This window comes from Lutra lutra, chromosome 10 (genome assembly GCF_902655055.1).
Source record: "Lutra lutra chromosome 10, mLutLut1.2, whole genome shotgun sequence".
Classification (NCBI taxonomy): domain Eukaryota; kingdom Metazoa; phylum Chordata; class Mammalia; order Carnivora; family Mustelidae; genus Lutra; species Lutra lutra.
In genome coordinates, this window is record NC_062287.1 from 38,492,410 (window position 1) to 38,513,526 (window position 21,117).

General features: G+C 36.6%; 1 protein-coding gene across 2 annotated transcripts in view; it reads right to left on the reverse strand.

The window, feature by feature from the left end:
* DEUP1 (deuterosome assembly protein 1) overlaps positions 1 to 21,117 on the reverse strand; it is an 83,589-nt gene that overhangs the window by 38,384 nt on the left and 24,088 nt on the right. For both annotated transcript variants that reach the window (XM_047693268.1, XM_047693267.1), the window contains exons 5-8: positions 15,226 to 15,360; positions 11,199 to 11,312; positions 8,981 to 9,223; positions 1,176 to 1,321 (exon numbers count right to left, since the gene is read on the reverse strand). In XM_047693268.1, coding sequence (XP_047549224.1) covers positions 1,176 to 1,321; positions 8,981 to 9,223; positions 11,199 to 11,312; positions 15,226 to 15,360 — 638 coding nt within the window. The remainder of the gene's footprint in view (positions 1 to 1,175; positions 1,322 to 8,980; positions 9,224 to 11,198; positions 11,313 to 15,225; positions 15,361 to 21,117) is intronic.

Sequence of the window (21,117 nt, forward strand, 5' to 3'; positions counted from 1 at the left end):
AACTGCAAGATTTTAGATGAAATCATACCTTGAAGGAAAGTGGATGAGGTCTGGAATTCAGCACTTGCCTTGTGGGACAGCACCACAGAAAGTACCTACAGTGCTCTTCCATAAAACCACAGCTACACAGGGGGTGAAAGGTTTGCTCTTCTGGGAAATTTCTTACATATTTAGGCATATACATCCTTTGTACAAAGACATTTCTCATCAACTCACCACACTGGAACAGTGCCTTGTGCACTATATTTTCCCAGTAGATTTATTAATGATCAGTGATGAAATCTATAGCTTGCAGATACAGTACTCTCTAGCACTGACTGGCTAATAGGCATTCTACTATCTTTGGTGAGACACATAATAGGTCATTTTTAGGAAGGTAACTTGCCATTTGTTGTAAGTGTAGAGCTCAAAAAAATTCAAGCAAGTCCCGCAACTTTAAACAAAGAATCATTGCCTTTAAAATCAGGTAATCATCTTTCAGCAAAATATCCCTTACCATTTGGTTATCAGTTTTTAAAATCCTATCATTAGCCTTCAGATTTGAGAAGGATTCAAGTTCCAGTGAGAATTAGAACATCAGCGAGTGGTTCGAACAGTCAGACTTTCTACTCACAAGTATAAATATTTCATTATCCTTAGCAGTCCCATTTCCTTTGTGGTTCTGGAATATACAATATCTGTCTGATTTTAAAAGAGGAAAAAAAATCTGCTCTAACAAAACCCCCTTAATGGAACTGACAAAGTAGTGAGTATGGAGACCAAAAGAAATACATTTACAAGTGAAAAAGTTAGTAACAGGTTTATAGGCAATCAAAATAAAAACACTTGAAAATATGGAATAAATCTTATTTATCAATATATGCAATTAAATATCAGCTTAATACTACTCTCTTTACAGTATCCTGAAAAACAAAAGTTCTAAGAAAATGTCCGACTCACTGTGCTACTTAAGTATCCATAAATAAGAATATGATACAATTTTCTAGGTAAGTAAATATATTCATTTTGAAGATGAAATAATCATGGATTTTATTTTTAATATCAAATATTATTCAATAATTAACAGCATGTTAATACAAAACAAAGACTTCTCATTTTAAATCTCAAACTCTTAAGATATTCAAACACTGTGTCTTGAACTGCTTCTCTCAGCCTGCTGAGTATTAAGAATATACCTTTTTTTACTTTCTTGAATATTTTGGCACTCTCCTATTTTTAATAATTCTCTGTGCAGCTGCAATCGTTCCATTTCTATGATTCTCAAGAGATCATCACGTGACTGTAACTCACTTTTCACCTCTGATAGTCCTGCTTCCATGGCCTATATAAAAACATCAAAGAGGTCCAGTGCTCACATTTGGATATCATGATTATAATATATTTAAAATATTTAACATCTAGGAACCAGCTTAATTCCAATTAACTGGTATTGAGTCCTTGGTTGGCTCTGTCTTACAGAATTCCATTCATTCATTCATTTACTCAACGAATATTTGCTGAGTCCTTATTATGTGCTCAACCCTGATGATACAGACATAGTCTCTGTTCTCAGCGAGCTTACAGTCTAGGGATAAGGAGTAACCATTAATCACACAAATCTGATCACACTGTATGGGAGTTTGAGAGATTCATAAAGGTATGAATAAAATATTAATGTGTAAAATTTGGATTAATGCCAATAATTCCTAATTTAAAGACAATAGCCAAGAAGAATCTAATTTCAAAGCTGGCCAACACAGTGAGTTATAAATCGTGGGCTGTGGGTCCACTACTGTCCAACAATCCAGTGAATCCAGTGTTTTATTTTGTTCATAAGAGGTTTGAGCAAGATTAAAAGCTGCTGGGAAGGGTCCAGGTAGGAGAGAGGAGGAATAATTGTAATGGCATCGGTTCCTGGGAAGGTGGGTGGAGTGAGTCCCAAAGCCCAAGTGGAGGAATCACCTTAAAACAAAAAATGAAGGAAGGAAGGAAGATGGAATGTAGAATGGAAGTCTGTGCATCTGAATATGGAGAGATAAGACAGTGGCTCTCGTTGGCTTCTATTTTTCTTGTGAAATAGAAAGATGTCACTAGAAGGAGAAGGGGAGGTGGGGGCATCGGAGCGATTTTTTAAAAGATTTTATTTATTTATTTGAGAGAGAGAGAGAGCGCGTGCATGAGCAGGGGAAAGGGTGGAGGGGGAGGGGAGAAGCAGACTCCCCTCTGAGCAGGGAGCATGATGTGGGGCTTGATCCCAGGACTCTGGGATCATGACCGGAGCTGAAGGCAGATGCTTAACTGACTGAGTCACCCAGGTGTGCCCACGGGATTGATTTTTAAGAGTGGAGAAGGTTTGATGTGGCCAATCAGAATGGGAGAATTCGCTGACTGGAACAGCAGAGGAGGATTCCTGGCAGTGCTGAGTACTCATTTGAGATTCGTGACCATGACCTGTTGAGTGATTTTCTCCAGCAGTACTTGGCTGTTCTCTGGGAGAAAGGTTATGGCAGAGTTCTTTCAAATCATCAGGTTCCGTCTACTCACATATACAGGGAAACTAATATTTATTAAGCACACCTGACCCAGGTCATCAGCTCCATTGCCACTTTAGTAGATAAGGAAATCAAAGGTCAGAGTTGGTCCACATTCACAAAGCTCAAAAGTGGCAGATTTTAGAAAAGAAAAATCCAGGACTTTTGTTTACTAGTCCAGTTGGAACATCCAAAATGCAAAAATAATTTGTTTCACACAAAATTAATGAAACAGACTATAGCTTACTGGTTAAAACAGGCTGGGGTGTTATGAAGGTGAGAGGTTCCCCTGCTAATAAAGGCTGTAGAAAACACTACAGATATCTTTAAAAAATCATTGGTTCAATAACAAATTTATTTGAATATAATCCACATAGCATAAAATTCACCCATTGAAAGTATATAATTCAGCGGGCCTTAGTATATTCAAAAGTTCTGCAGGTATCACCACTAATTCCAGAACATTTTTATCACAACCAAAATAAACCCAATATCCATTAGTAGTCATTTCCCATTTTCCCTCCCCCTTGTCCCTGGCAACCACGAATGTATGTTCTGTCTCTATGGAATTGCCTATTCTGGACATTTCACACAAATGGAGTCCTATGATATGTGGCCTTTGCAACTGGCTTCTTGCACTCAGCATAATGCTTTCAAGGTGCATCCACGTTATAGCAGGTATTGGGATTTTATTCCTTTCTGGTGAGGGATAATATTTAATTGTATGAATATGCTACATTTTGTTTATTAGTTTGTCAGTTGCTGGACATCTGATGTTTCTTCTTTTTGGCCATAATACTGCTATAAAATTTCATGTACAAGCTTTGGGCATGTTTCCTTATTCATTAATTCTTATCCCCAAATTCACAGAGCCTAGAAATATAATTATGCAGATAGTACAGGACATATGAGTTCCCAAAGAAACTTTTTTTTAACCAAAGCCTTAGATTTATACTATTTTCCGGGAGACCTAGAGACCTGCGTTTGTGGAAAGACCTCACTGCAATACGTTAGCCCCACAAGTTCCTGGCTGACTTGGAAATAAGAGTAAAAATATATTCCCAAGGTGATCTAATAAACTTGTTTGGATAAAGATGTGTTTGAATAAAGCCCCTGTTTCAAACAATGAGGATTTTTCAGATGAGGCTGAAATTTCAAAATAAACAAAAGAAATGTGAAACAATAGATTCACAAGTAGAAAAACAAATTGATTTGATGTATATGTCATCCATTACTTTGGCTAATTGAAGAAGGCACCATCTGGGCTCCCTGACTTGTAGATTTGCCACCACTTGAAGCTACATGTGGGCAAGTAGCTTCACTTGGGGAAAGGAGAGGATAAAAAGGCTTTAATTCCAGGCCATTGAAATGCAGAGTCACCATGGGCTAGAGTTAATTAAAATTCATAAAATGTGCTAATAATAGTTTATTTGTTTACTGTTATTGGAAAAGAATACCTATAAGACTGATATTTGGGAAAAATAAGCTTATTTGTGATCTAGCTACCCAGGTAAGAGAATTTATGTCAAAATTGAAACTTTTCATAAAATAGATCAATAATAATGATTTGACATGTTTTTCTAGCATGGAGGAATATGCAAAAGACTTTAATTATAACAGACAGAATTATGTAAATTGACTATAAAAGTACAAGAAAAGAAGCTTTGCTGATACAGATAAATTGAGAGTTGTTTTTTGACTTAATGCAATATCCCTTTGAATTCAATGTCAATAATACTGAGTTGACACAGAATTAGTGAATTTGTTTAACTTAGATGTAGCTTTAAAATTGGCATGCTTTTGCATAAAATCCAAATTAATTATTTGTTACTGTGGATGCAAATATTTAGGAAAATGACTCTTTGGTACTTGGTTCAGTGACTAGAATACTATCAAGATAGTTTGGAACAACTTAGATATGTAAATCTACTTTTTTTTTTTTTTTCTTAAGTAAAAGTGACCCCTGATGTGGGGCTAGAACTCACAACCTCAAGATCGAGAGTGGCATCCTCTACCGAATGAGCCAGCCATGAGCCCCTGTAAATCTACTTTTTGAACTGTAAATTTTATGACATCTGAACACAGATCAAGTATTTCCAGTGACTACTTGGCTTTCAAAGTGAGGTATGTTGTAAGTGTAACTACACACCAGATTTTGAGGACTTAGTATGAAAAGAAATGTAAAATATCTCATCTCATTAATAACTTTTTATGTTGATTATATGTTGAAATGATAATATTTTAACCACTGAGCCACCCAGGCACCCTGAAATGCTAATACTTTAGATATATGTTGGTTTGAATAAAATATATCACTATTCTGTATTAATTTCATCTATGTCTTATGACTTCTTTTAATGTGATTACTAGAAAAATGTAAATGATAGTTGTGGCTTGTGTTGTATTTCTGTGGGACAATGTGGCTCTAGTGCCTTAAGGATCCATTAACAAGCCAACAGAAAAGGTCAGTTTTGGGGGGGCATAGGTATTAGAAAAATGCAACAATTTCTTTTTGTCATTAACTTCTAATGGGAAATGCCACATATTTTAAAAATGTGAGCATAATATAGCGTAGTAAATACATATGTGCAATGGCATTAATATGGATGCTGACACATTTCAAAGTTGTGGAAAGACAAGTGAGATGTGATTCATGTGAAAATCCAGATGCAGCTGGCATTAAAGTGTGTTGTAAACTAAAGAGAATTGTATATACTATAAGTGACAGTAATTCAAATTGAAATGGTTGTCTTTCTAAATTCATGTGTGAGATGTGGAACACTGTCACATGACAGGTTTGCAAAAAGAGAAGAGAAACTTCTTTCTAAATATATGCACTGGTTAAGTGATTATTTACCTCTAATTATTCCCATTTGGTAAAATATGAATTTTGTAAAACAAGTTTAAGGCCCATCTGTTTAGTTAGAAATTTGCCTAATGGTTTGAGAGCAGTGCTTTTTTAAACCTTCAAACCAGCTAACAAATAGTAAATAATTGATAACTTCTTATTTCGTATTTGTTTTAAAGCAAGAGAATGAAACCTAGGTCAAATTTAGAAATAAAACAAGGAAAAGGGCAAATAAAAGCATTATTTTCAGCATTTGTCTTCTAAAGACATCAAAAACAAGTAGTGTTTTCTTGGGCATAGAAATCTGATCTGTTAGCTACCTTTAAGTTTTTGAACCAAATTACTTCTCAAAGATCTTCTTCACTTAAAGCTTTAACATACCTTCATATGTTAAGCATACTCCAGAATAATTTGTTTTTTTTTTAATACATGTGATTCTTTTGTGAAATACAAAATGGAGATTCTTGGTTTAAATTTAATAATGTCCCTAGACCTAAGGATAACTAAATTATTTTTGTTCAGTGAACAAAAATCTGTAAAAATAACTTTGGCAAATTGTCTCATAGAAATTGGCATAGAAATAAAGATAAATAAGGGTCATATTAAAATGTATCATTAACTATGAAAAAGATCATAAAATAGAGTAGAAAATTCCTCATGAAGAATATGAGAAAAAGAAACATTTCAAAATTTAAATCAAGTTTTCTCAACCTCAGCACTATCTATACTTTGTTCTGGATAATTCTTTGTTGTGGGGGTTGTCTTGTGCATTATTGGATGTAGTGTATCAGGCCTCTACACACTAGATGCCAATAGCATCCCTCTACCCCATTATGACATCCACAGATATATCCAAGCATCACCAGGTGTCACTTGGGAAGCAAAATCACTCCACTAGAGAATCACCGATTTAAAGGAAAGTCATAACGATTGGGGACAACTAATACTGTTATTTTATAACCTTTGGTATAAATATCAATATGAATTATTTCACAATTGATTGACTTCTATGAGTGGCTGGGCTTTTATTTTGTTAGTATATATTCAGGAACATTGGTAAATCATTATGTATGCTAATATACATATATATCAGGAAAAGTGAAAGTGGATAACATGGCCTTTCCTTAGCCTGGACGAGCTATGGAGCCTTCTCAGGAGTGCATGTATGTAAGTCCTGAGAAGTCTGTAGAGCTCTTGGGCAGAAGGCTGAGTCATACCCTGCTGAACTTGGGTCAAGAGAGTTGATTTATTCCCAAAGGACACATCTCCCAAAGGACACATCTCCCAAAGGACAGGGAGGCCTTGACCATTAGGTGGTCCAAGGTCTCTAACTTCCTGCTACACGTTCAGATTCTCTGGTTGCACCTTCTCCCTTCTTGTCAATAGGAGTGTCAGTATGAGAAGTGTTCATATAAGTCATTCACTTGGAGAGAGGGAAGAGATTATAGTCTGAACTGAGAATGTGAATTTATTAATGTTTCTCAATGTACACTCTTCCTCTATCTGCAACATTCTTTCTTTTAACCAGATTCTTCAACTCCCTTCCTGGAAAAATATAACAGATGAAATTCTGAGAAGGAGAAAGGTGGGGCTAGTCAAGGAAAACATTATAGAGAAGGTCAGTCATGCTGCCAAGGAAGGAGAACAGAGGCTGTTTCTAGAATACAGGGTAAGAGTAGCCATTTCTATATTCCAAGTGAGCCCAAGAACTGAAGGCTGAACCTCAGCCTATAACAGAGAATGTTCTTGGATGCTATAATAGGTCCAGACAAAATTTTTTTGGCGAGATTAAGAGGAACTGATGTTAGTGGAGAAGTTGAACCTCACTGAAGCATAGAAGCAGACTCCATAACTGGGCTCACTCATGAAATACGTTAGGGAAAACTAAAGAGAATAGAACAGAAAATAGATTTCTGGGGACCAGAACCAAAAAGACCTCAAAAAGGGACAAAGAAGACTGACTCCTCAGTCCGTGCTGGAGGACCTAAAGCCCAGGGGAGAATATTTGGGAACAACCCACAAATATACTCTCCTGACTTACTGACTGTGATCCTGGTGCAGACTCTAGCAGTACAAAGACAGCTGCAGAATGTCTTGAAATAAGAGCCAGAGGCCTGACCAATTGCCCAGGGAGATCGAGAAGGGAGCCCCTGAGAGAAAATGGCCTCAGAAGTAGAGGTCCTGCAAACCCTTCAGTCAGGACCGGTGGGCTGACGGGCAAACTGAACACCAGAAGCCACCTGACAGCCTCTCGAGTAGAAGAGGAAGGGCTAGTCTGATTTACGGTATAGCAAAGCTGGAGAAAACACCGTTGGTACCACCCCTATTTCTAGACAATTTGTGGCTTGTTCAGGGCTTAGGATCTGTGGTTTGTTCGCTTTGTTTGTTTACATCTATATGATGATTTGTATTAGAATCACACTCCCGCCCCGCCCCCTGCCCCACACAAAGCTGGATTTGGGGATGGAGGAGATGTCCTTCTCTTAGAAATACCATGGAAGAGGAGAAGCCAGGAGCCTCGTGTTCAGCCCCCCTATAGACACGGAGAAAGAGGAAATGGAGGAGTAGATGCCGGTAGAGAAAGAAATAAAAGAACGAATCCCATATATAATGTGGCAGGATGGGGAAATGAGGAGTTGGCCCAAGACTAAAAAATGACCTTGGGAATTTAAGTGGTAGAAGATCCTGAGGAATATCTTAGAGAAGTGGAGGTTTGCTCAGGTAGTGACCTCCGGAGTCAGCATGAGGAAGGGATGGAGTGGGCCAGCAGACATGCTCGAGCTGGTAGAGAAAGGCCAAATGCTTGTAGGGGGGAGATAAGACCAAAACGGGGGGATAAAACTATAGAATCTGTCAACTAACTGGGATATCCATGAATAAGAAATATATATTTAGTAAAGAAATTGGTAATGACCAATTTTGATGAATGCTCTATTACTTTCTTAGTGATGCAGAAGTAGACAAGAAAGAGAGAGAGAGAGAAGAAAGAAAGGAAGGAAGGAAAAAAGAATGGAGAAAGGAAGAAAGGGAAGGAGGGAGGGAGGAAGGAAGACAGAAAAGACTGCTGGGTTAAGAAGAAAATTTATGCTCAGAAAAACCAGCAATCACATCTGCCAATATAGAAATTACTTCAGAACAAGCAAAAAAAACCCCCAAACTCCAGACTACTTGGTAAATGATTATGATAAAGTGAACAGTGATAAATCCCAGGGAGTGACCTCCATGCCTCTCATTGAGGTAATTAGATTGTTGACCTTTTACTGGTCTCCTGGATCTCCAACCCAGGATTCCTGCAAGTCAGGGAGGCACAGGGTCAGAGAGAATCTGGGGACACAGGGCAGCGTGTGGCCAGAGGGCCACGGTGTTAGGCACAGGGGTCTGTGAGTGAGCGCTCTTCTGTCCCGGTAATGCCATCGTTCTGTACTACTGGAGGACTCATGTTCACTTTGGTGGGGAAAAGCATCTATGGGATTACAGAATTTATTATCAAGTGAGAATTACTAAGAAGAACTAGGAACAGAATTTACACATGGCATAGAAAATTAGCTTTCTAATCTATATACCAGTTCAGTCACGATTTCTACAACTTGTGGGCAGTATCAGTTGTAAAATAAAGAATCACCTGGCACTGTCTTTGGTACATCTTCAGTTCTTGTAAGAGCTTCTGATTTTCATCTTGTAACTTATTCCTGCTTAATGCTATTTCACTCACAGCTGACTTTAGTTTTTCAATAATGAACTCATCTCTTTCACTGGCTTCACAACTGTGATCTGGGTCGCTCATCAACCGAGGATCTTCTGAGCTGCTGTCTTCTGAGCACTGCTTTTTACCGCTGAGTTGAGTTTGGTAACTTTGTGCCTGTTTCTGAGAAAGATTAAGACTGTCAATGAAAGGGAGAACATCGTATTTAAGCTTCCATAAATAACATTCAAGAATGGGAGAAAAGACTTGGGAAAAACATCTTTCAGTATGTTTGTAGTGGAGTTTCTCTCTTTGTGATTCAGTCCTGTGTTTTTTTTTCTAAAACCTCCATTTCGGATGATGTAAAGAGAAAACATAGTTGTAGAACCTCAGAGCAAAGACACAGAGTAGGGGAGGGGGCTTGGAGTAGGGAAGTCTTAGTAAGTAAGAAAGAATGTTCAGAAGAGGAAAATTGTGGCCACAATCACACAATAGTTGAAAAGGTCAATAGGATGGAAAATAACCAAAATGAACAAAATTAAACAAAGACACTTGGATTGTAGGAAAGACTTGTCAACACGTATAACAAGGGTCAACAATTCTTAATGTACAAAAGTTTCTTACATTCATAAGAAAAAGAGAAACAACACAAAAGAAAAACTGGCAAAATTTATAAACAGGAAATCACAGAAAAGGAAATGGAAAAGGCTAAGAAGGAAAGGAAGAGATGCTCAACCTTAGAAGTAGTCAGAGAAATGCAAAACAAATCAAGCCATTCTGCTATCAGTCCAAGTTGGTAAAAATCAAAAGACTGATAACATTCCATGTTGGTGAATATATGAGTACCCCCACAAAATGTCCATGAATGGAAATTACTATAATCTTTTGGGAAGTAATATGCTAGTATTTATCTTAAAAATTTGAATAGACATAATGCCCTGTGGCTCAAGAATTATTTCTAGGATTTTTAATCTAACAAAAGAAAAATACTAGCATTTAAAGATGTATGTACAAGGATATTTGTTACAGTATTATAATAGCAAAAAAACTAAAAACAAACTGAATGTTCATCAATAAGGAAATGATTGAAAGAATTATGGTATAGCTACTATATACTATGATACATATCGTAATAGAAACCAAATTCTATTTAATATTATTCAGAATGAATTAATGAATGAGGAAGGATAATTAAGTAAAACAACAAAATTTTAAAAAGGAAAAAATATACAACTTCCCCCAAATACATACTTTACATGTTTGTACAAACAAAAGAAAAAGTATGGAAAGAAAAACACCTATTATTTGTATTAAATCAATAAGAATAGAGAAGATGAAGTTATAAGTTTTACATTGGATTATTTTGTATTGTTGAATTCAGAGAACATATATAACTTATGTAATTCAAGGAATGTAAAGAATGAAAAATAAGAAAACAAAACCAAAATTAAACAAAAACCATAGTTTCTCACTGGCTTCAATAAAAATTCCAAATTCCTTGGCCAGGACTTTAAAGCTTATTATAATCTGTATTCAACTCACCAGGCTTACCAACTCCTATCCTTCCTCACCTTCCACAGGGACTCCCAGCCAACTGGCCCATTTTCAATACCCATAATTTGCCTTTTGCTCTCTTGCTTCAGTGATTTTACTCCCATTACTTCCACCACCCAGGATATCTTCTCAAAATACAACCATTCTTCAAGGTCCAGCCCCAGTCCTACTCCTGTTGGAGGACAGTTGCTTACTATCTCAGCCCAAATTTTTCCCTTACTCCTCTGAACTCCAAAAGGGTTTCCTATTCACTTGCCATTAATTATCTGTAAATATATACATGTGTTGTCTCTACACCTAAGCTGTAAGGTTCTTGAGGTCAGCAATCTCAGACTTTTTAAGCAACTTGCCCATAGGCATGCAAAAACATACGTTTTTTAATGATATAATCAAACGATCACTTTTAAAAGTACCATCCTTCGAGACATGTAGACTAAATTCACCATTACAAATTTTCATGCACTTGCGACTTTACCCAGTGTTAGACCTACTCTGGTTATTTTCTCTTAGTTGGCATTTTTATCTGTAATAAGATTGGTTACAAAGATGGTAATAGTTAACCTCTAATTTTTTCTAAGTTAGAGGGTAGTATTAGGTAATGTACCTGAAATTGATTACACTTCTCAGATAATAATTTTTGTTGAGCATCTAAAGAAACCAGATGAGTCTGATAGAGTATCTCTTGCTTGTCCCATTCTCTTGACTTTGCTCTAAATTCCTTTTTAAAAAGTGGGGGACAAACATAAATTGAAGAAAATTATTCACTTAAAAGCACAATGAGTAAGGCTTCTTTCATTTGTACATTTTCATTCTAAACAACTATATCCATTCTTTCCTCATTTGGAAAACAAAATAAATATTAAGTCACTCATCTTGAGTTTATTACCAGATATAGCTTCTGATTCTTATCACCAAACCTGTATTCTTAATTTTGTTTGTTTGTTTTTTATGGGATGAGGCTTGGAGTGATTTAGTGACTTTGTCCCCTTGTGGATTTCAAGGCTACTGTCCAAGGTAAAGCCAAAATCAGTTCATTCTGGGGAACAGAACAGCTATTTCAGGCCTAACTTGGGATACCAGCAGGGCTGCCCTGGGGAAGAAGTGGTGGAATGAATTTGATGCAACATACTTGGTTCTACAAGTTTTTGTTCAAAGTAGTGTATTTGTAGACCATGAATGTTCACAACTTAACACAAGGAAAGGATATGGCTTTGGGAATCAATCAGTCAAGGAAGGCTATAAAGTAATTAAAGTAATTAATTTAGTATTAATTAATTAGTATTAGTATTAATTAATTAATACTAAATTAATTAAGTAAGTAATTAAAGATGACCTGAAATTGAGTGGTAGTCTTAAGATTGGAAAACTATGGATATGCCCCCCTTTAAATATATAATACCCTATGATAAATGGACCATATTTATTAAGACAAATGGGAACAGTTCATATAAAGTTATTGACTTTGATTCTGACATTTCACAATTTAAAATTAGGTACACAAAAACAGGGTCTTCCATAATAGCAACAAATTTACAAAACTAGGCTCCTATACAAAATAGCTGATATTTCAAATTAGTACAATGCAGATTTTAAAAATTCCTGTTTACTTTCATTTTGGAAGGAATCTTTGGAGTTAGAAGTCAAAATATGGACAAGGTTGACATACACGGTTCATATCTTTCAGATAATACTAGTATTTAGCAACACACACCCGACAATCTCAATCTTGAAAATAAATATTTCCCAGCATGCTTTAAGAGGAGGCAAATTCTCTTTACAAATTCTACAACAGGTAGAAATGAGGTCAAGAATGAGGCCAAGTAGGCTAGAAATATGGGTCACAGAAATATCAGCAGGTGCTCATAACAGTCCTGGTTTCTTGATTTTATAGATGTATTGGTTTCAAGACTGGTTTCAAGCCCACACAACATATCCATAAGTTATGGGACCATAAAGAGACCTAGGGAAATTAGGATTTTTTTAGGGGCTGGAGTTGTCCCCACTAGGTTTCAGAGAGTCCATAGACTTGCCTAAACCTCCAGAGTAAATTCCCCATGGCTGGAAGAACTTTTCTGGTTCTTCAAGGTTGAGAGAGGGTCAGGGTCATTAAGATTAATTTCTAGGGCAAGTCCATTATTATATATTTTTTTAATCCCTTTACTAAATACTGGAAGACAAACTCACATTTCCTTAGTGATGGGACTCTACAAACCTCCACCTGTAAGATGGCTTTCACTTTTTAGTATGAACATTTCATACTTACATAAAAGTAGAGATTTTTAAAAAACTCCCATGTACCCTTCACTCAGTTTGACCACCATCAACCTAACCACCTCCATCCCCCCTCTCTCTCCACCCTTTCTTTGTTGGACTGTTTTAAGACAACTTCTAGACCTCATGTATCCTCACCTCTAAATGCTTCAGTGTGCATCTAAATATATACAAATGTGTATTTTTTTCTCATGTAGCCAAATGTCACCTATAAGGTACTTTAACCCCAATTATTGGTGAAAAAATGAAATCTCTGGGAGGCTAACAACTTGCCTACAGGTCACAAGGCAAATAAATGAGTCAGTCAGGAAGTGTTCTAAATTATAAACTGTCATGTTCTTCCACATCAACATGCTATTTCCCATTTCTCTGTTACTAGACCAGTGAATAAACATTTTTCCCAAAGGAAAAACATGCTTAGATGCAGACTAAAACTGGAATAGCCCATCTCTTACACATTAATTTTTCATATGGCCCTAAGTAAAAGGTGTTTCCATAATTATACAGATTAAACCACCTGTACAGTGTGCTTAAAAATTTTTATATAAGTAGAAACCCATCAAGTCATATATATTATATATATAATATATATGCATACATATTATATATGTATATGTATATACATATACATATATGTGTATGTGTGTGTATATATGTATATATACATACATATATATTTTTTAGAGAGAGTGCATGAGCAGAGGAGGGGAGTGGCAGAGGGAGAGAGATACTCTCAAGCAGCCTCCACCCCCAGCACGGAGCCTGACATGAGGCTTGATCGCATGACCCCGACATCATGACATGAGCCGAAACCAAGAGTGAGATGCTTAATCGAATGAACCACCCAGGTGCCCCAGCTCGTATTTTGCCACTAATTTCATCTATAAATTCATGAAATCTGTTCTATGTAAATATTTCATTCCCTAAATGTAAAAGTGTTCACACAAAGTACTTAATATTAATTTCAGACTTTTTTTGTCCGAATAATTTATATGGCTGTGGTTGTCCCATAAAACCCCATGAGAAATCAATCAAAAGGCTAATCAGTGACTTGATCTCAGCATTTTCAGTGAAAGCACATCTTTGGGCGCCTTCTGAGATCAGGATATTTCTGAAGCCGGTCTGGTCATACCACTGTAAGAGCCAGGTGGTTACACGTGGCACATGGTGCATTTTCCTATAGAGTCAATTTTACTTAGCAGTAGTAATTTTGTATTTTTTTAAAAAACGTGTATTATTCAGTAGAATGTAAAATTTGTAGGAATTTAAAAGCTAAAACCCAAGTTTTTCAGTAAAGTTCTTGCAACAGGTTGATTTTAGGGTTGTGGTCCTAGATTTTTCTTTCTTCTTTTAAAGATATTTTGGAAGGAAAGTTTAAGAAGGACTGTGAGTTGAAGAGTAAAATGATGAAAATCAAACAGGGCAAGGACAGTTAGCTAGGAGGGAGATAAGAGGCAGGAGACCAGGGAAAGGGGCAAACCTGGGCTGGAATATGGTGGGTAAGAGAAAAGAACAGATTAATTCCTAGGTATATACCTGGGTGACTGTGAGAGGCCAACTCTTATGTATCAGGCAAGTAGAAGGAAGGGAAATCACCAGTTGGGGATGGTAAGGGGGATGCTGGGTTTTAGGGCTTGAGAGCAAAAGAAGAAATGGAATAGGCTATCTTGAGGTCAATTAATGAACAATAATGGAAGGCCTAGGAGCTGGTCTCACGTTAGACAACAGCAATTTATAGTAGAATCTACCTGCTGTTATATGATCTTTAGCAGGAACGCTCAAGAGCTCCGGAAAATAATGAGTTTGCTTTTTCCAAGGTTGGGAAGTTAGGGGATAAAAATAAATGCTTCCATGAATAGTAAAATAGAGATCTCTGAAGCTATGGGTAATATGTGGTTGCTATCTTGGAGTGGCACTACCTCTTTAAGAAAAAAACCCTGAAACTCCAAGCCCTCTTCCAAAAACTGTTGGGAGGCTTCATTGGGATTTAAGTACCCAATAGTTAAATAGCCATTAAAAGATTTATTAGATATTCAATTTAACTGACCCCAGGGATGTCCTTCAATTTCACTCAACATCTGCAGTTTCTTTGAACTCTACTTTTTTTTTTTTTTTTGGCTCTCCAAAAATGCTGATCTGCATAAAAGATGCATAAATCAAAGTGATGTTTTAATTCGCTAAGTGCCTAAAGGGAAGGTGCACTAAGAAAATACATTGAATGAGCAGCTGATTTGTAATGGTGTTTGTTACCACAGCTGTACGTGCCATGGAGCACAGCGGAGACGGGAGACCAGCCTGTAGCAGCGGCAGGAATGGATCCTGACGGTGCAGGAAAGAAACTAACAAAGTACATGGCTCACCTCTAATTTCTGGTTCAAGTTGCTCAGTTCAAAGGGTGTTTCTTCTTTGAGGTGCGGTAACTCCTTTCGCCGAACTTTACTTTGTTTCATCTGGTGTAGTCTCAGTTTCTCAAAGCTATTCGTCAGTTTGGAAAACTGGAAGTAAGAAAGAATGCTAACGTCTCACTGTGACTGGCTTTTCTTTCTTTTTTTTTTTTTTAATAGTTTTTTTTTTTTAAGATTTTACTTATTTATTTGACAGACAGACAGAGATCATAAGTAGGCAGAGAGGCAGGCAGAGAGAGGGAGGAAGCAGGCTCCCTGCTGAGCAGAGAGCTTGATGTAGGGTTCAATCCTAGGACCCTGGAATCATGACCTGAGCCGAAGACAAAGGCTTTAACCCACTGAGCCACACAGGCACCCCATGACTGGCTTTTCTGACTTGAATTCACAAGAGTTCTTTTCTTGGGCACATCTTTGATGATTTAAATCACGATTGGAAAAATGCAGTAATGCTTAAATCTTCTGATTTGTAAAGACAGGACCAGTTATTAAAACTAAATTATTGGAGCTGAACACCATTCGGTTTTCATGTGAATTTGGGGCTTCATCAACTGCACAGTTAAATGAGTCACTCATTTAACAAAACATAAATGTTTTGTTTAGTTTTGTTTTGACCATATGTAGCAAAGCTTACAAGTTTTAAAAACCAAGTTTTTTCTTTTATTTAGTGCCATCTTGTGTTGACAATTTAATTTCAGTAACCCTTTCTATAAAATAACAAGTGTATATTTTATTCAAGAAACTGAATACTGAATTTAAAAGCTACAAACAGCATAAACTACTTATTCATGTTGATATAAGTTTAAATAAATTTAAGTATCAAATTGATACAATCTTTTTCTTAGCAATAATTCTTTTAACTTAGACTGTACTATTTTTTTGTTTTTTGTTATACCTTCAATAATAGATTAGAAGCAGCATGATCCATCAACATCTGTGAAGAAATTTCTAGATAACTATAAAAGTTTTTTGGTTTTATTTTGAATTTTGAAATAATTATACAGTTTAATTATACGGTATAATATTAAGCCAGGAAACGACATTGGTACAATAGATGTGTATAATTTTATGCTATCTTATCACCTGTGTAGATACAGAACCATTCCAACAGCACAGAGACCTCCCTGCCTTTGTAGTGATACTCAGACCTCTCATCTTCCCACCCCTAACCCCTGGCAACCACTAATTTATTTCTATATCTGTAATTTTGTCATTTGAGAATGTTATAAAATGGAATCAAATAGTATATGACATTTTGAGATTGGGTTTTTTTAGTCCCCATAATGCCCAGAAGATGCATGCTTATATCAATAGTTTATTCCTTTTTATTGTTGTCTTATTCCATGGTATGGAGGGAACTGCATTTGCTTGACCATTCATTTTGATTATTTCCAATTTTGGCTCCCACAAATAAAGTTATGAACAGTCGCATCTACTTTTTCTGATATTAATATAGTCACTTGTTTTCTTTATCTCATATCATTTTTAAAATTGAAATATAATTCACCTGCCATAAAAATCACCTTTTAAAAATAAAATTCACTGGTTTTTAGTATACTCCATAATTGTGCAATGATCAGATTACCTGATTTCAGAATATTTTCTTTTTTTTTTTTTTTAAAGATTTTATTTATTTATTTGACAGAGAGAAATCACAAGTAGGCAGAGAGGCAGGCAGAGAGAGAGGAGGAAGCAGGCTCCCCCCTGAGCAGAAAGCCCGATGTGGGGCTCGAACCCAGGACCTGGTATCATGACCTGAGCCGAAGGCAGCGGCTTAACCCACTGAGCCACCCAGGCGCCCCTCAGAATATTTTCATTACCACAAAAAGAAACCCCAGAATGTTAGAATGGTTATACATTTCCTCCTACCCCCAATCCCTAGAAACTATTAATCTGCTTTCTGTCTCTATAGATTTGCCTATTCTGATCAGTTCATATTAGTGGAATCATACATTATGTGGTCTTTTGTGTCTGGTTTCTTTCACTTTACGCTTTCAAGGTTCATCTGTGTTGTAGCATGGATCAATACTGAATAGTATTCTATTGCATGGATATGCCATATTTGGTTTTACTATTCATCAATCGATGGACTTTGGATTCTTTCTAGTTTTTGCATATTACAAATAAAGCTTCTATGAGCACTTGTGTACAAGTTTCTGTGTGGATACGTATATTTATTTCTCTTGGGTACATAACTAGGAGTGGAATTGCTATCTTACGGAAACTCTGAGTTTAACTTTTTAAGGCACTACTGAACTACTTTCCAAGTGGCTGCACCATTTCCCAGTATTACTGAGAACATACAGGGTTCTAATTTCTCCATATCCTCACTGACATTTGCTATTGTCCATCTTTTTGATTATAGCCATTCTGGCCAGGGTGAATGGGTATCTCATAATTTGATATGCATTTCCTCAATGACTCATGATGTTGAGCATTTTTTCATATGCTTATTGGATACTTGTATAGCTTCTCTTAAAAAATGTCTATTCATATCTTTGCCCATTTTAAAGTTAGGTCATTTACTTTTTATTATTGACTAGTATGAGGTTTTTTTTTTTTTTTTTTCCCGGACACTAATCCTTTATCAGATATATCATTTGTAAATATTCTCTCCCACTTTATGAGTTGTCTCTTCATTTTCTTGATGGTGTCCTTTGAAGCACAGAGGTGGTTTAATTTTAGTGAAGTTAAATTCATCTGATTTTCCTTTGCTTTTGGTGCCAAATCTAAGAAATCATTGCCTAATCCAAAGTCATGAAGAGCTACTCTGTGTTTTTTCTAAGAGCTTTATAGATTAAGGTTTTTTTTTTTAAAGATTTTATTTATTTATCTGACAGACAGATATCACAAGTAGGCTGAGAGGCAGGCAGAGAGAGAGAGGTGAAAGCAGGCTCCCCACTGAGCAGAGAGCCCGCTGCGGGGCTCGATCCCAGGACCCTGGGATCATGACCCGAGCCGAAGGCAGAGGCTTTAATCCACTGAGCCACCCAGGCGCCCCTATAGATTAAGTTTTTACAGTTAGGTCTTTAATCCATTTTGAGTTCGTTTTTGTTTATGGTTTAGGTCTAACTTAGTTCTTTTACATGTGGATATTCAGTTGTGCCTTTATGTTTGTTGAAAAGACTCTGCTTTCTCCACAGAATTATACTGGCACCGCTTCTGCTCTGATTAGTATTTGCATGGTATTTTTTCTACCTTTTTATTTCAAATTACCTATATAGTTATATCTGAAGTGAGTTTCTGGAACAGAACATACTGTGAGATCATATTTTCTTAATTTACTCTGTCAATCTCCATCTTTTAACTGATGTATTTAGACACTTCCCATTTAATGTAATTATTGATATATTAGAGCTTAAGCCTTACTCTTGTTGTTCTTTTCTGTTTTCCAGTTTTTGGTTTCTCTATTTTAGCTTTTCTGTTTTCTTCAGGGTTATTTGAGCATTATTTATAATTCTTTCTTGGTTTACCTATAGGGTATTTGAATATTATCTATTTGAATAGCTTTCTCAATTGGTGATCTAGGTATTACATTATATATACAGAATTCATTACAGTCTACTGGTGTCAACATCTTACCAGTTCAAGTGAAATGCAGAAGTTTTACTTTTTTTTTATGTCTCTCTTTGCCCTGACCCATTTGTAACATAATTGTCTTAAGTATTCCTTCAATATACATTAAGAACTGCATTAGACATTGTTATAATTTTTGCTTTATCTGTCAAACAATTTAGAAAACTCAAAGAGAAGGAAAGTATTGCATTAATCCATTTTTAAAAACTCTTTCCATTGTTTTTTCTTCCTTCCTGATATCTCAAGATTCTTTCTTTGTCATTTCCTTCTTGCTAAAGGAACTTTCTTTAGCCATTCTTTGAAGGTAGGTTTATTAGTGACAAATTCTCTTAGTTATCCTTCATTTGAGAAGGACTTGATTTCCCCTTCATTCCTAAGGATATTTTTTCTAGGCATAGAATTCTGGGTTGACATTTATGTTCTTTCAGCAACTGAAAAATGTCCCACATTCTCTGGCCTCCATGGTTTCTGATGAGAAATCTGTTATCTGAATTGATTCTTCCCTATAGGTAAGGTGTTATTTCTCTCTTCTGCTTCCAAGATTTTTTTTCTTTGTCTGTTGGTTTTGAGAACTTTGCCTACAATGTGTCTCGGTCTTGGTTTCTCTGTATTTATCTTGTTTGACTTCCCCCAGATTCTTGAAGCTGTAGGTTTATATCTTTTACCAAGTTTTGACACTTTTCACTTGAATTTCTTTGAATACTTTCTCAGTCCCACTCTCCTCTCCCTTCTGGGACTCTATGACACAAATTTCCAATCTTTTGTTATAGTCCTACATGTCCCTTAGCTTCATTTTCTTTTAGTCTGTTTTCTCTCTGTTGTTCAGATCAGTTAATTTCCATTCCATTATCTTTAAGCTCACTGACTATTTCCTCCGTCCTCTTCATCCTACTTTTGAGTACATCCTCTGAATTCTTTTTGGCTATTTCATTTTCCAGAGGTAAAATTTCTAACTGGCTGTTTATTATAGTTTTGTTTCTTTGCTAAAACTTTCATTTGTTTCAGGTGTGTTTGTAATTGCTTGCTGAAGCATTTTTATAGCAGCTGCTTTAAAATCCTTGTCAGATAATTCTAATATCTGTATTCACTCAGTGTTGCCATCTCTTGGTTGTCTTTTCTCATTCAAGTTGAGATCTTCCTGGTTCCTGGTGTGATGGGTGGTTTTTTTAATTGAAACTTGGACATTTTGGGTATTGTGCTATGAGACACTAGATTTTCTTTAGGGATTGTGTTTCAGCCATCCTTTTCTGACAGCACTCTGGCAAGGAAAGGGAGACGCTGTCTCATCACTGCCAGGGGGCAGTGGGAGTTCAGCTCTTGGCCTCAGTCGGTAACCCGAGGGAGACGTTCCTTATCCCTGCTGAGTAGGAATGGGAGTTCAGAATCCCCACTAGTCTTCAATGATACCACCTTGACTGGAGGGGCATAGGTGCCTTATTATTGCCTTTCACCTGTCCTTCAGTGAAAGTGTAGTGAGGGCAAGTGGCCTCTTTACCACTGAGAGGTGGTAAACATCCTGACTCCTCATTAGGCTTTCCTTGATACCATTCAGAGAGGAGGGGGATTGACTCCTCACCACCAAATGGACATACTAGTCCAGGCTCTCCACATGGCCTCCACTAACACCTTGGGTTGGGGAAGGCCTTGCCAACGCTTACTGGTTACGAGATTCCTGGCTCTCCACTCCAGTCTTCTCTCATACCACCCAGGCTCAGGAGCCTGGACTACCTCATTACAAGCTGATGAGAAAGAGGCTGTCTACACAGTCTGTGCTGAGCTGGGGGTGGGTTTGGGGCTGAAGTCTTTTTCTGTGGTGTTTGGCTGGAGTAGAGCAGTTATTATCTAAAAGTGTGTAATCTTGCTAAGCGGTCTTTTTCTGGGTCTTTTGGCTGCAGAAAGTAGGCATTCCTTGGGATTGTTTTTGTTTGTGCCTGGGTTGTCAACTTCTCCATTCCCCAGCATGGGATATAAGAGGCAAAGAGAAATCCCAGGGAACTCACCACTATGTCACTCCTTGGGTACCAAGGTTTTAGTTGGCCTGTCTCTCCCTCCACTTCTCAGAGTTTTCTCATATATTGTGTATATATATATGTATATATATATATATATATATATATATATATACACAATTTAATCATAGTTTCATAATGGATAGAAGGAAAAGAAAATATTCTCTTTTTAAAAAGAAGCAGTTTCTATAAGAAAGTTTTGATAGAGTTATTCAAAGAAGAGTATGGTAAAGTGTTGGGGTTGATTCCACGTTAAAACATGTTA